The sequence below is a fragment of the Henckelia pumila genome, chromosome 2 (genome assembly GCF_033568475.1).
Source record: "Henckelia pumila isolate YLH828 chromosome 2, ASM3356847v2, whole genome shotgun sequence".
In the NCBI taxonomy this organism is placed as follows: Eukaryota; Viridiplantae; Streptophyta; class Magnoliopsida; order Lamiales; family Gesneriaceae; genus Henckelia; species Henckelia pumila.
In genome coordinates this window covers 23304563-23317880 of record NC_133121.1, presented here as the reverse complement: position 1 = coordinate 23317880, position 13318 = coordinate 23304563, and the positions used below count along the sequence as shown (strand labels likewise).

General features: G+C 35.7%; 1 protein-coding gene across 1 annotated transcript; it reads right to left on the bottom strand.

Annotated features, from left to right (window-relative positions):
- Positions 1 to 4847: 4847 nt before the first annotated feature.
- On the bottom strand, positions 4848 to 11325 carry LOC140879956 (kinesin-like protein KIN-5D). The gene is made up of 23 exons (XM_073283952.1): positions 11193 to 11325; positions 10708 to 10902; positions 10485 to 10614; positions 9967 to 10122; positions 9405 to 9881; positions 9159 to 9256; positions 8898 to 9054; positions 8727 to 8796; positions 8577 to 8653; positions 8442 to 8495; positions 8281 to 8361; positions 8088 to 8199; positions 7723 to 7809; positions 7459 to 7634; positions 7191 to 7352; positions 7000 to 7107; positions 6748 to 6906; positions 6586 to 6669; positions 5969 to 6174; positions 5791 to 5892; positions 5611 to 5720; positions 5378 to 5529; positions 4848 to 5237 (listed from the first exon to the last, which is right to left on the bottom strand). The coding sequence occupies exons 2-23, from the start codon at positions 10866 to 10868 to the stop codon at positions 5034 to 5036; spliced, it is 3123 nt and encodes a 1040-aa protein (XP_073140053.1). The 5' UTR covers positions 10869 to 10902; positions 11193 to 11325; the 3' UTR covers positions 4848 to 5033.
- Positions 11326 to 13318: the final 1993 nt, after the last annotated feature.

The window sequence follows — 13318 nt, the reverse complement described above, 5'->3', positions numbered from 1 at the left end:
ACACAATAATTTAATCGTTGAATGGTTGATACCCACACCATGGAATTGTTCCATGATAAAATTTTTAAACTTCCGCTGCACCGGGTATCAATCGTGATTGATCTGACCGCCAGTTTACCAACAACAAAAACGATTCGAAAACCCAAAACTCAAACCGACGGCATAACGGCTATAAACTGAACAAACCGGCAACGCAGACAGCAGTTCAATACTGATAACAACTCAATTCAATGCCCAAAACAACAATAACAAAGCAAACCCATCAATCTCAAAATCCACATTTTCGAAAATGGCTTCCAAAAATCATAACAAATCCGGACGTCGCTCTAATTCAAAACCGACAGATAATAAACGATCAGAACTCTGTAGAGAACAACATACTCGAATCTCAAACGATTCTAACAACATCCAAAAACTAGAATGTAACCGATCGTAGAAAAACTTACGATATAACGGAGCTCTCGCTGCAGTGATCGATAATCTGCCTTCAGAAATAAATTCCAACGGCCGGATCGAGCTCGGACTGAAATCAGAAAGCTTGAAAGCTCAAAGAATCGGCTTCAATGGATGCTCACGGTTGGGAGGAGGAAGATGAGGCTTCCAAAATAAATATCTAAGTGTAGATAATATATAAAATCAACTATTTGCATTTTAGTCCCTGAAATTTCCAAAATTTGCAAAAAGGACCCTGATCAAAATCAAACCGGCTCGAGAACTCTGTAATCTCTGATTAACTCAAATAAACTCATTTAAGATAAAAACGGGGCGTTACACAGAGTATCTCGAACAGTACTATCGTAACTTTCTAAGGCAGATCCTAGAAGCTCTCATCTAGGTTTCAAGCCTACTATGCAGCACTACAATTCATAATAACCAAACATTATCTAACATGCTCCAAAAGCCTTAATTAAACTATAGCATATTCTCTATTTTCTATAAGGAGTCAGAGCTATACCTTCGTCCGTCGTCAGTCCGCTGATGTTGAATGCCCCAGAGATTGGGCACAGCCTTGCTACGACCACCCCTGGACACCTCGCCAAAGCTCCGCTGCTTGACCACTACTACGGACACTGTCCGTTAAATATAAAAATACTATTACATACTCCAACTCTTAAAGAAAGAGTCACGAAGCCCTTATAATAGAGCCATACGGGAGAGGAGAGGTTTCGGAATTGGCAAGAAAATGAGAGCCTCGGACCCTCTATTTATAGAGCATGATCGGACGCTCCGATCTGCTCATGCATGCCACGTTTCAATCGGCCAAGATCGGACGCTCCGATCCCACTTCGGACGCTCTGATCCCATGCATGCATGCAGCTACGTGTTCAATTTCTGTTGACACGTGCATGGAACTACGATCAGATGCTCCGATCTGCCCCGTATCTTCCGAACTCCAACGTTGGCTCCGTTCTGGTTCGGACCCTCCGAACTTCCCGAGCCCAATTAAGCCCATTAAGCATTTTTCGGGTGTTTTGGACCTAATACCTTGGTCCGTTAGATTATATTAAAATCCTTTAACCATGTTTTATTAAATCTAAACATGATTAGCAAATTAATCTTGTAAAATAGAACTGGGATATTACAGATCCAATCCACCACTTCGAACCACACAATCAACTGTCTGCCCCCGGTAGTAACCAAAACAATTTTTCAAAAATGGAGGTAGGATGACCTCTAAGTTTAGTTTCAACAATGAAAATCAAAATTGGTGAAAATTTCCTGGATATCCGTCTGGAAATTATTGATAGACCTTGGGTTTCCCATCCCTCAGGCATTCCAACTTATGATCTTCATGATGCTCGGTGGGGTTGCTTAGCAACCTCCATCATTGGAGAATAAGAAATCAATGCACTGCTCGGAGACTACGATGAGAGGCATACTCTTCATAAGATGTGTGTACTTTTCTATCCAAAGAACTTTTTTACAAGTTGATACTCCAAGGCCATCATCTAAATGCAACTGAGTATGACCAGGACCATTAGATTCCCCGATTTTAGAAAAGTTCACTTTTGACCAACTTAAATAGAGTACTCCATACAAGATTGAGTAACCATTGTGGTGATTTGGTGTGGATGGCATGATGTGTCTTGAATGGTTTCCTCGAAACACTATTTTTTTCTCTTGGGAAGAAATTGTGTCCATGAGGCCCTCTGTAGATGTAGGTGAAACCAACGAAGGCTCTGAGTATTCATCCATCTCTACACGAAGCCAACTTAGCCAAATGCCATATAGATAATGAGAAGTTTCCAATTTAGGGGTTATACTCCAAAATTGGACGGTCCCGTGCAATATGATCAATCATTCCGCATGTATAACAATAGTTCGGAAGGTTTTCATAACGAAGATTAACAAGAGAACTTATTCAGAGGAGCCGATAGTAAGCCGAGCAACCCTCTTGAGTGGTTGGGTGATATTAATACGAATCCTAAGTCACGTAAAGTTCCAATACACCTTCCTTTAGATTCATCCTCAACTAACAGAACCGTTCCAAGAGCTCACCCAATTCGCCATCCAATCCTCGAAGTCATAACTTCAGGAAGAATATGAAAAGCTTGAAGCCATAAATTAGTGTATTGGAATAGTCCCAATTCTCCAGAAACAAAGCCCTCAAATTTTCAAACAACTAATAAAGCTCGATCATAGGACCAAGGCTCCATGTTGAGAACCCTCTACAGCTTGGTTTTCCTCTGCCTTTGGTGTTAGAGAAAAGGACCGAAGTTGTACTTACCATATCCTCCATCAAAACATAGTAGACAAACCAAGCATCTATGTAGCACGGATGCTTCAAAAAAAAAATTCGAAGTATCGGACACGGATACGACTCGCCGATACGCGTGTCGGATACGACAAAATCCGTGTCGTTGACTTTTTTCATGTTTGACAAGTCGGATACATTTTGGACACGGCATGGATACGGCAAGGATACGTTTTTGGCAAAATTGCAAAAAATTAAAAGTTTCAGGGGTTAAAATGAAAAACATTAAATTTCTAAGGACTAATTAATAAATAAATTAAAATAAATTGGGCTCAAAAGCCCTAAATTAAATAATTAATAGCCAGTTTCTGTTCTTTCTTGCTCGGCTTCTTGCATCGTCGATCATCACAATTCACGACACCACTCTTTGAAGTTCGCTGCCCCATCAGTCGCCTCTTGCCGATTTCTGTAAAGATTATAAAAATATGGTTTTCTATCTCTACAATTTTATTTTTAATACTAAATTTATATATAATATTTATATATTTTTTAATAATTGTCGTATTCTAACCGTAACGTGTCTTATATTTTCAAAATTTGTCGTATCGCCGTATCCGTGTCGTATCCGATACGATACCCGTACCCATATTCGTGCAACACAGCCAAGCATAAACAGCAAAACAAACCCCCGAGAACAGAGCAACTTCACATCTTCCAAAACCAGAGCAGCTCTAGAAAATAGAAGAAACGAAGACTTTCATTGAAAAATTTAAAAGAGAAATTTCCTGTCACGCCTCAATCTATAACCCTATATGCTCTACTTGGCAAGTCGTAAGCCATTACTATCGGCAATTGTGGATCCCTCTTCCATAGCAAATTTTTACCACTGGAAAGAGAGAATACGACCAAAATAATTGAAAGTCGTCAATTAGTCGGCGATTTTGGCATCTTTACCACTGGAAAGAAAGAATGCAACCAAAATAATTTGATATAGGATGGGTGATAATCATTGGATTAAGATGGGTGATAATAACTAAACCCACCACGGAGGTGGGATGTCTTCTCGGTGTTTGGAACGGGATCTAGGATTCAAACTGACCTACAATTTTCGAACCAAACATGAGATATGGAAGAATTATATATTAATCCTTGCTTTATACTATGAACCAAACGCATCCTTATTATATTATTAAACTTAAGCATCTCATACTAAAGTTTGTAATCTCTAAAAATAAATTATTATGGATTTTTTTTTCTTAACAGAGTTAAGAAAAAATGAAAAAAAAAAAAATACATAATCACTTCATTTTAGAGGTTGCAAACACAACCTAGCTAAATTTGGTATCAATGTGACACCAAAGTTTGTTTACAATTTTATCCTTCATATTTGTTATCTAACTATAATCTATCAATCAAATCAAATACTATATTAATTATAATTTTTTATTTATTTTTAATTGCATTATATTACTTATCTATGTATTATTTATCTCATCACTCAAACCAAACGATTATTCTCTAGCATTTCCCTTCGAAACAAATTACAGTCACTATACATCAATTGTCTCATTTATTGCAACTTTTCCTTCTTTTAACCTCCTGTGGACATCAATCAATTAACCCACTCTAGCCTTACAAAGTTAGCCATCTCCTTCTTCGCCAAATGGGAAAACCCTTCAAACTTGTTCACCATCTTGATTTGGAAAATATGGAAATAACCTTTCTTTCTTTTTTAATTTTTTGTTGGCAAATCCCTTTTAACTTGTTCTCGTTCAGTTCATTCCCATTCAAAATGACATTATCCGCTCTATTGCTACAATTTTGTTAGAATCGAACTGAATTGGAGAAAAACAGTATTTATGTTTTTATTTACTTTCTTCAAGGAGCTCAAAGAACATATAGGGAAGAAACAATTGTTTATTGTTACATCTGGAAAAGACAAAAATCATGTGGTGGACACCATTATTAAAGGGTAACAACTTAACAAAAGCAAAATTTGTTAGAAGTGGAGGTTATTTTACAAAAAAATAAGTCATAAAGGTTATATATTTAAAAAAAGATACATGGCCATGCTCCAATTATTTGAATACTGATAGGATAAATCTGATAAAGACATGGACAGAGCAAATTTAATGGAATAGAATAGAAGACAACATAAAATGTTGAATATTCCTTGTTTGAATTCTATTTTAATAAATCAAACTCAATGTGGATGGATGGTACCTAATTAGCAAATGCAATTCATTCTGTAACCAAACCATGCTTTCTGTACAAAAATGTATGAATTTGATGCTCTCTATATATATAAGGCATATATGATTCCAAAAATCTAGTATTTTCAGTTGACAGCAGTCAGAGGAAGCCGGGAGTCCCTCAAAGAAACAACAGCCTCTAACATTTGTTTTACCTCTCCATTCGCCTGCTTTAAAAATTTCGACTTCAGCAATTCTTCGAAAGATGGAGTCCTGAGTTCCTCGATGGAAGAAATGCTTGGAATATTGATTGCTTTCTTCTTCGGTGTTGAGCATGATGGTTGATCCACCTAATATTTCAAAAACCAGATTTCATTCTCACTGACTTCGTACTTTGCAAGTGTCATTTTAAGCAACTTTTCAATACAGATATGTTCTGCTTCATACTTGTGCAGAAACATAATTAAATTGTGCGAGAGATAGTCCCTACCACATAATCCTCTAGAAGGCATTTTCCTGCATTTTCTGTGATTTCCACAATCTTGTGATGATGCCCGCTGTTCAATTCTCTCAAGTCTCCACAACAAGGAACAATCATGGAATCAAGATTCGTGCTTGCCTCATGGTCAAGTTGTAGTGAACCTGCAAGTTAATAAAATGAAAAGGATAAAACAGCTGAGAACTTCACCAAAACTGAAATAGATATAATAGTAGTTATCTTACGGTCAACGGACGAGAGTAGATTTTTGCTTCCGATATCTGCATCTTCAAGAGCAGAGTTTACAGCAGAAGTAAACCTTCCACGCAATAGTTCATTGGTGCCCATTCCTCTCCTATAGTTTAGATCACATAAATAAAATGACGATAACGTGCAGGTGAAACTTTAAAGCAAGAATGACTAACCTAACTATTTCATCCATTGAAGCAACATTGCTCTTCTCTAGACTAAGCAGGGATTCTTGAGCATTTTTCCATTGTTGGGCACCCAATTTTGCTTGTTCCATACTGTGTATTTTCATTTTGTTCAGAATGATACGTGAAAGGAATTTATAATTTGTGAAAAAAAACGTATGAAACTAACCATTTATATAAAACATCCTCCATGTCATTTTTACCGATTTCCACTAACGATGTGTCATCAATATAATTGCATTCGGCGCTCTCCATATAACTTGTCCATTCACCTTTGATAGAACAAGTAGTCTCTTGCATAATTGACATCTCCTGCTGTAAACTAGTTGTTCTGCTAGCTGCACTCTCCCTAAGCCCATCAATCGCACATTGAACCTGGTAACAAAAACATGAAAAGGACATAATAATTTCTTATCATTTTAGTAACAATATAAAAAGAATAATAGAGTAATATTATAGGCCAAAGGAGACTGAGATTTGGCAGTCATCAGTTTTTAGTGCATAAAATAGTTGGTCTCTTTTATCTTTGTTGGCTTGGCAATTTGGCGGATTTACTGACATGGAACTTGAAAATGGAAATCATCAAAAAGAAAATGAATGAATAAACATTAAAATTAAGAACACAAAAAGTTTGATGATGTGTTGTGAAAGAATAATCTCAAGTTCCCTGTGGGTGAAAGTTAAAATGAAAATCCAAGTGATTCCATTTAATTCATCTACATAAAAAGGTCCTAGGTCAAATTCAAAGAAGAAAAGATGAAACTCATTTACTTTCTAGGTGCATACCAGTTTTCGCTTTCGAGAATTTGAACCAGCAAGCAGCTCTGCAACTTTTTCTAGTAGTTGCTTTTCTTCATGAGCAGCACACTCCTAAGAAAAATGAACATCCGCTCAGAAAATAGTTTGATGTGCAAGCTGAATGAAGTTTTTTAAGCAAAGAAAACACACCTCAAACTTCTTCTCAAATTCAGATAATTTCCGATCATTAGTTGTATGTGCTTCTTCCACAATCTGGCCCAATTTTGTGGCATGCCCATCTAAAGTTTTGAAGAAGTTTACAGTTATTTGAGAGATTGATCTTGTGGTTTCAACTGCTCTGCTGTGAGCCTGACAGGAATGTCACAATTGTTTAAATGACAAAAAAAAACGAAAAAGAAAAAAACACCAACTCCCATCCTAGTGGAACAAAGAAATGCCAACCTCACGTTGCTGTTGTGCATATACAGATAATCTGGTCTCCTGACTTTGCAGGCTATTTTGAAGGTCATTAAGTAATGTATCAGCTTCTGCAGCAATTCCTTTGAAAAGCTGCGATAGATTAACTTGAATCAGATTCTTGCTGAAATAAGGTTCTATGATTTTCTTACAGCAATATATTAATAGATTCAAACCTCCTCTAGTGCAGAAGAATGCTTAGAAACTTCCGAATTCAGTTGACCAAAAGTTGACTGAGAGTTACCATCAAGCTCTCCAGCTAACTCGTCTAAAACCTTTATACCAGATCCATACATGGTTTTCAAGTTTTTAAGGCGATCCCGAAGCTCTCCAGCAGCCTAGAAATGCAACAGTTTTATGAGGAACTCTGTTGACCAGGAACTTACAAATAGAATAGGAACTTACAAATAGAATAGGGCGTGCGTCCCTATCTAACCCACATACCTCAGTCTTTGTGGTTACGAATGACTGCATGTCTTCTTCCATCTCCTTCAGTTGTTGCTCTTGCTGAGTGGTAGAAGATGCCACAGCTTTGTGCAAGATCTCAAGTTGCTTAGTCAATTGAGACTGAAAATTTTGAATAAGAATCTTATTCCCATCTTCTATTTTGTCTTTGCGTTCTACAGATTTAGTGATACTTTCGTTATAATAGGGGATCATTTGCTAAGATATTTGAGCATATTACTGGTTCAAAGTCAAGATGCAAACCAATCTTGGCAAAAAGATTATGGACATCCGATACAGCATTCTCCAATTCTGCTCGAAGCTCGAGGGCACGCTCAACAAGTGCTTTCTCTGGTGAAAGTATTCAAGTGAATATTTCATACAAGTAAGTAACCCACTTTTAAACTTTTACTCCAACAACTAAGAGATAATAATGGTAAGCAAAATATGTTAAAGAATAAGAAGATTCACCATCATACTTAGTATTTAAGCCAAATTTGAAGTTCGATAGAAACAAAGATATTTCTAGGAATTGGCTCGATATTTCACTATTCAGCGTAATTTTACATCTGATTACCCTGACTCGAAATAAATTTATTGGGATTATGGTACACACAGATGGCACGTACCAGACTTGAGAAGATTGGATATTAGGTAATCTTTTTCTTTGATCGTTGCATTTGCCTGCCTATGCCTTTCTTCAAGATCAAGCAATGAATGCTCAGTTTCTTGCAGCTTTTTCTGAATATGAATAGAAGCCAAATTATTCCTTGACATCAAAGCGACAAGGTAAAGGATTAATGGCAGGCAGGCAAATAATACCTGAGTCTTTTCAAGTTTATCAGTTAATTCAACAGCCAATTGTTGTTCCGAATTGTACAAGTCCTGGAGTTCCAAGAGTTGCTGTGCACAAATTGTAAATTTTGTGATAACTCGACTTTTCCACAGAAAAGATTAAGATTGAAAATATGTGTTAAATTTACCTTGTCCCTGGATTCTAAATCAAGTTCCATGCGCTCTACTTTTTCAGACATGGCCTGAATCATTTAACAAAAATAACATGACTTTCACATATCATGGGGAATTTCATTAAATCATTTCAGCAAACACCATCAAACCTTTTTATCAGCCTCGTCCTGGAGATAACGATCTCGTGGTATGTAGATTCCATTCTTCTCCCTTGCAGCATATACCTCTGAAGGACATAAGGTCGTTATTATATGTATAGAAGTTCAGAGTACAACACACGCATGTACACAAAGAATAACCTTGCTTAAGTCGATCGATTTCAGAATACAAATCCTTCATTATTGCAGATTTCATCATTTTCTGATTGATCTGTAATAACAACCATCTACTTTTAGCTACCAATCCACATAGTAAAATAAAACAGCTGAAAGAAAGTAAGAGTCATATTCATATATTTGAAGACCACTAACCTCGGGTTTGTTCTTTATGTTTTTTGCACGGTGAGCATAATCCAGAGTGCTAAGTGTCTCTTCCAAACAGTGGATGGAAGGTGATATTGTTGCGATTATACAAGTCTTTGTTTTTCCCCCAAGAGAATCTCTTAGCAACCTTGTCAATTTGCTATCCCTGAAATTTCAGGTGACATTGTATGAATTGATAAACTAATATTTTCGTAACAAACCTCTGGATGATGGATATCCGGTTAACATGGAAAAATGGTATTTATTTACCTGTAGGGTACGTGACCAGAATGCTCAACCAAAGCATTTATGACTCGACCAAGGGTCAGCAAGCTCTTGTTGATCTCACCTGCTTCCCTTGCTCTGCCCTGAAATTGTATACACAATCACCGATTTGTGTCTAGATAGATAGATAGTTTTTTTATAATTTAAATTCTGATGACTTCTACTCTCATCATGCTCTACAAAAACACAGATAGAGAAGGGTTCTAAATCGGATTAATTGCTATTTCTTACCTCTCTGGCACCAGAGCGTGAAATATTTTCTGAACCAGCAAGATCAACCAAATTAAGCTTCCCACATTTGATCATCTCCTCTCCTTCTGGAGTGCACTCCTTGATGTGAATTGTGATTGAAAAAATAGAGTGAGAACGGCTGCTCTGTTTGTTAAGAAGAGTCTCTGCTGTTCTCCTTTTAGCAGAACCTTTCTCTAAGATTTTATAGATTTCATTTGCCGTGGTCACAATCTCCTCTTCCAACCCCCTAACAAAGACTCCACCTTTTCCGTCCTCCATAAGCGCTATTGGTTTCTTTGACTTGTCATCTATGAATTTGGAACATTCTTCCGGTGCCAAAAGATCGGTAATTTCCTCATTGTACAGTTCCAAGAATGTAACTTTCATGCTGTACTCGGCACTTTGAGTCTCTAGGATATCGAATATTTGCCGTACAGCTCTTGGAATAACTCCACCATCACTTGGAATATCACCGTTCTAAACAAGAATCAAATCATTAAAGATAAAGTTGCACAAGTTATATCTCGTAACAGTATATAGCTAGAGTGGACATAAATTAAACCTTTTTTCTTGATCCACCCTCCATTGTGTAAGTCTTGCCTGTTCCAGTTTGCCCATAGGCAAAAATGGTGCAATTGTACCCCTCCAGAACTTCAAAAACTATGGGGCAGATTGACTGATCATATATATCCTTCTGCTGAGATGTTGGACCAAATACCTGAACAAAAATCCAGCAGATGAAGCTGTGTTGTTAACAAACCGCGTGAATTTAAACTGAGGAAAAAGTAAAAATGTAAGGGGAAAACAGTCAGAACTTAGAATGGAAACTAAGGCGTAAAAAATGGTCTGCAACCATGTTGCTTAAACAACCATTCGTCTATCTGGCTGCTATTTAACGAACACCCAGAACCATGTTGTTTAAACAACCTTCAACAGCTGTCTGTTATTTAATGAATGGCCAGAAGTCTGAAAATAGAGCGAACTTGTACAATTTTCACTTCTTTCTTTTTGTACTCTTTAATATTCCCCAAATTTAAATCGTGCAACAAAAACATGTAGGCAGGAGAAGACATATCAGACCTTGTCAAAGTTGAAAGTCCTATCAATCTGCTTATTGGCAATATTCTGAATTGCGCAAACTTCTCTTCTGTTTTCATTGCAAGAAACCACAACAGGAGTATGCACTCTCGCTTCATCCTCACTCAGTGGCCTGATGAAACATAGATAAAGCCCATGAGAATTCAATTTTTTTTAAAAAAATCATTCAAATCAAAACACTTTAAAAAAACAAAAAAAGGTTCACCTGCATCGCACAATGACCTGGACATTAACACCTTTATCCTTGTCATTCTTTCCGTTCAAACTACCATCCCCAGATCGCAGATCTCTCGCTGCCTTATCGCTGGAACGTGGTGTGTGTGACGGAGATATCGGAACCATTCCACCACCTCCCCTTCTATCCATTCTCCGCAATCACAATTAAATTCTGCCCGTTCCACTGCGCCACAATCCGAATCCAGCTCAGAGAAAATCAAATCAAGTCGCATGAAACCCAGATTAAAAAATCTATAACAAAACCTACCACAAAACTAGAAAACAAAATGTGGGTTCTTAAATGAGGAAAAAATCGTGAAAACTGGATAAATAACAGGAAATCAAGGAGCCAGGGCGATTCACGATTGAAAAACAACAAAAATACTCACGGATCAGAAGAATCGCAGCAAAATACGATTACTTCGATTGGAAAATGTAAACGCATACGCGTATCGAACAAACAAGTACACTTACAGTAAAGCTGAAGCGGCCGGCAAATTGAGGGAGATTGAACAATGAATAGAAGCACAAATGGCGATACCTTTAGAGACAGTACACAGCGACCAGATTGAGTGTGAAGTTTTGGAATTTTTTATTATAATAAACGAAAAATAGTAGAGAGAGAAAATCAAACTCAAAAAATATGGCCGTTACGGAGCGTGAGGTTTGAATTTGTATATATTCTATAAGCCATGACGGTGTGAGAGGAACCCCCGTTTGTGAGAGACATTTTGACCGTTGTAAGTATGCATACATATAACATATCTATATTTGTGTTTTATATTTCTTTGTAGTTTCGATGAAATAATTTGTATTTTGTATATGTAATTTTTAAATGGGAGAGGGATATATTTCAACTTATTGTCGGGAACACACATTTTGTGTGTGTGACTTTGTGTTTTTTGCACCAAACTTTTTATGAAATATTGAAAGTACGCACTTTTCTTATGTAAAATTTTAATAGGCATCAAGCTCTTAATTTTTTATAATAATTGCACGTTTAACCCTTGTCACGACGAGTTTGTTAAACACGCCGCACGCGTTAAACTTCTATTGTTGTAATAATTTTCATATATACGCAAATACATCACACACATCAGAATACATTTTTTTTTTTATAAATACACGTGATTTATTTGAATGAATATGAAAAATATTATAATAAAGAGTAACACTCTTGTGAGACGGGTCAATTCTACCCATATTTATAATAATAAGTAATATTTTTGACATAAATTGTAATATTTTTTAATGGATAACCCATATAAAAGATCCGTCTCATAAATATGACCCTTGAGACCGTCTCATAGAATTTTTTGCCTACAATAAAATGATATTTTCGTACTATAGACATAATATTGTACTATAAACCTAATATTGTCAAAACAATGGTTGTGTTAGGCGTTGTGACAAGGCGTGTTCAATAAGTCGTTATGGCAAAGGTTAAACGCGCAACTATTGCAAAAGGTTAAGGGCTAAGGTGCCTATTAAAATTTCACAAGGAATAAGTGTGTATTTTCAATATTTCACAAATGATTGGTTCAATAAACCCGTGTAATGTATGGTGAATACTAACCTTATTTATTTAAATATAACAATTATCTCATATATTTAACTATATTTAATTTAAATTTAAATTAGTTTGCATGGAGTACTGTAACCTTTTTGTGAGCAGTTATTGAGTTATAATTAACTAAAAATGAGGGTGATAAATACGATTTTTAAGTGGTCATACCAAAAAAAAATCTAAAGACCTCTCAATTAATAATAATAATAATAATAATAATAATAATAATAATAATAATAATAATAATAATAATAATAATAATAATAATAATAATAATAATAATAATAATACTAGATTTTTTTTAAGAAAATAATACTAGATTAATAATACTCAAAAATATCTTAACAAATACAAAATATTGAGTCAGTGACCTCTTGTCTTAGTGGCAAGAATGAGGGCTGGAGGTTCTAAGGGGTGTCCTAATTGGTGGAGTAGGTGAATAATTTTTCAAAGATCATGAGTTCAATTTTCCTTACCAACACCTTCTTTGACTAACCTGTCGAACAGAGTTTACCTAGTGCGGTTTATTTGTCTAGCATAGTTTGCAGGCTATCACGTTAGACCGGAGTTTAATCAATGCACATCGAAAGGTGACGATTTTAATTCATAGTTGAAATTACGATATTTACAAATTTATTAACTTCTTCTTTACCTATTCGATTATTGAAAAAATGGAAATTATTGTGTATCGAACAATTATCACGAAACGTTTTATTTTTTTTAATTAAAAATATACGAAATATTAGAAGGAAAAAGAAAAAGAAAAGGACTTTAAAAATTTATTCTGTTTGATCAGTATTTTGATATATAAGTATTTTTTGTGCACTATTCTTAATTTCAATGCTTTTAGAATCCGATAGAGTTGACAGAAATGGCAAATATATTATATTTTCAAATAAATGTGTATCGAGTATACAAAATTTGGGATTATAGAGGCTTCATTAATTTACTAATTAGCAACTAATTAATAGAATGTCCAATTGAATCCAAAATATAAATACGGCAAATCTCAGGTATTAAAGGCCTATGTTTC

Excerpts from the sequence above, each read along its gene's own strand:
- LOC140879956 (XM_073283952.1), bottom strand. The coding sequence starts at position 10,868 with ATGGATAGAAGGGGAGGTGGTGGAATGGTTCCGATATCTCCGTCACAC. Across the intron at positions 6,907-6,999 it reads ATGCACAACAGCAACGTGAG|GCTCACAGCAGAGCAGTTGA; the intron begins GTTGGCATTTCT and ends CATTCCTGTCAG. Across the intron at positions 5,238-5,377 it reads GCCTTCTAGAGGATTATGTG|GTGGATCAACCATCATGCTC; the intron begins GTAGGGACTATC and ends TTGAAATATTAG.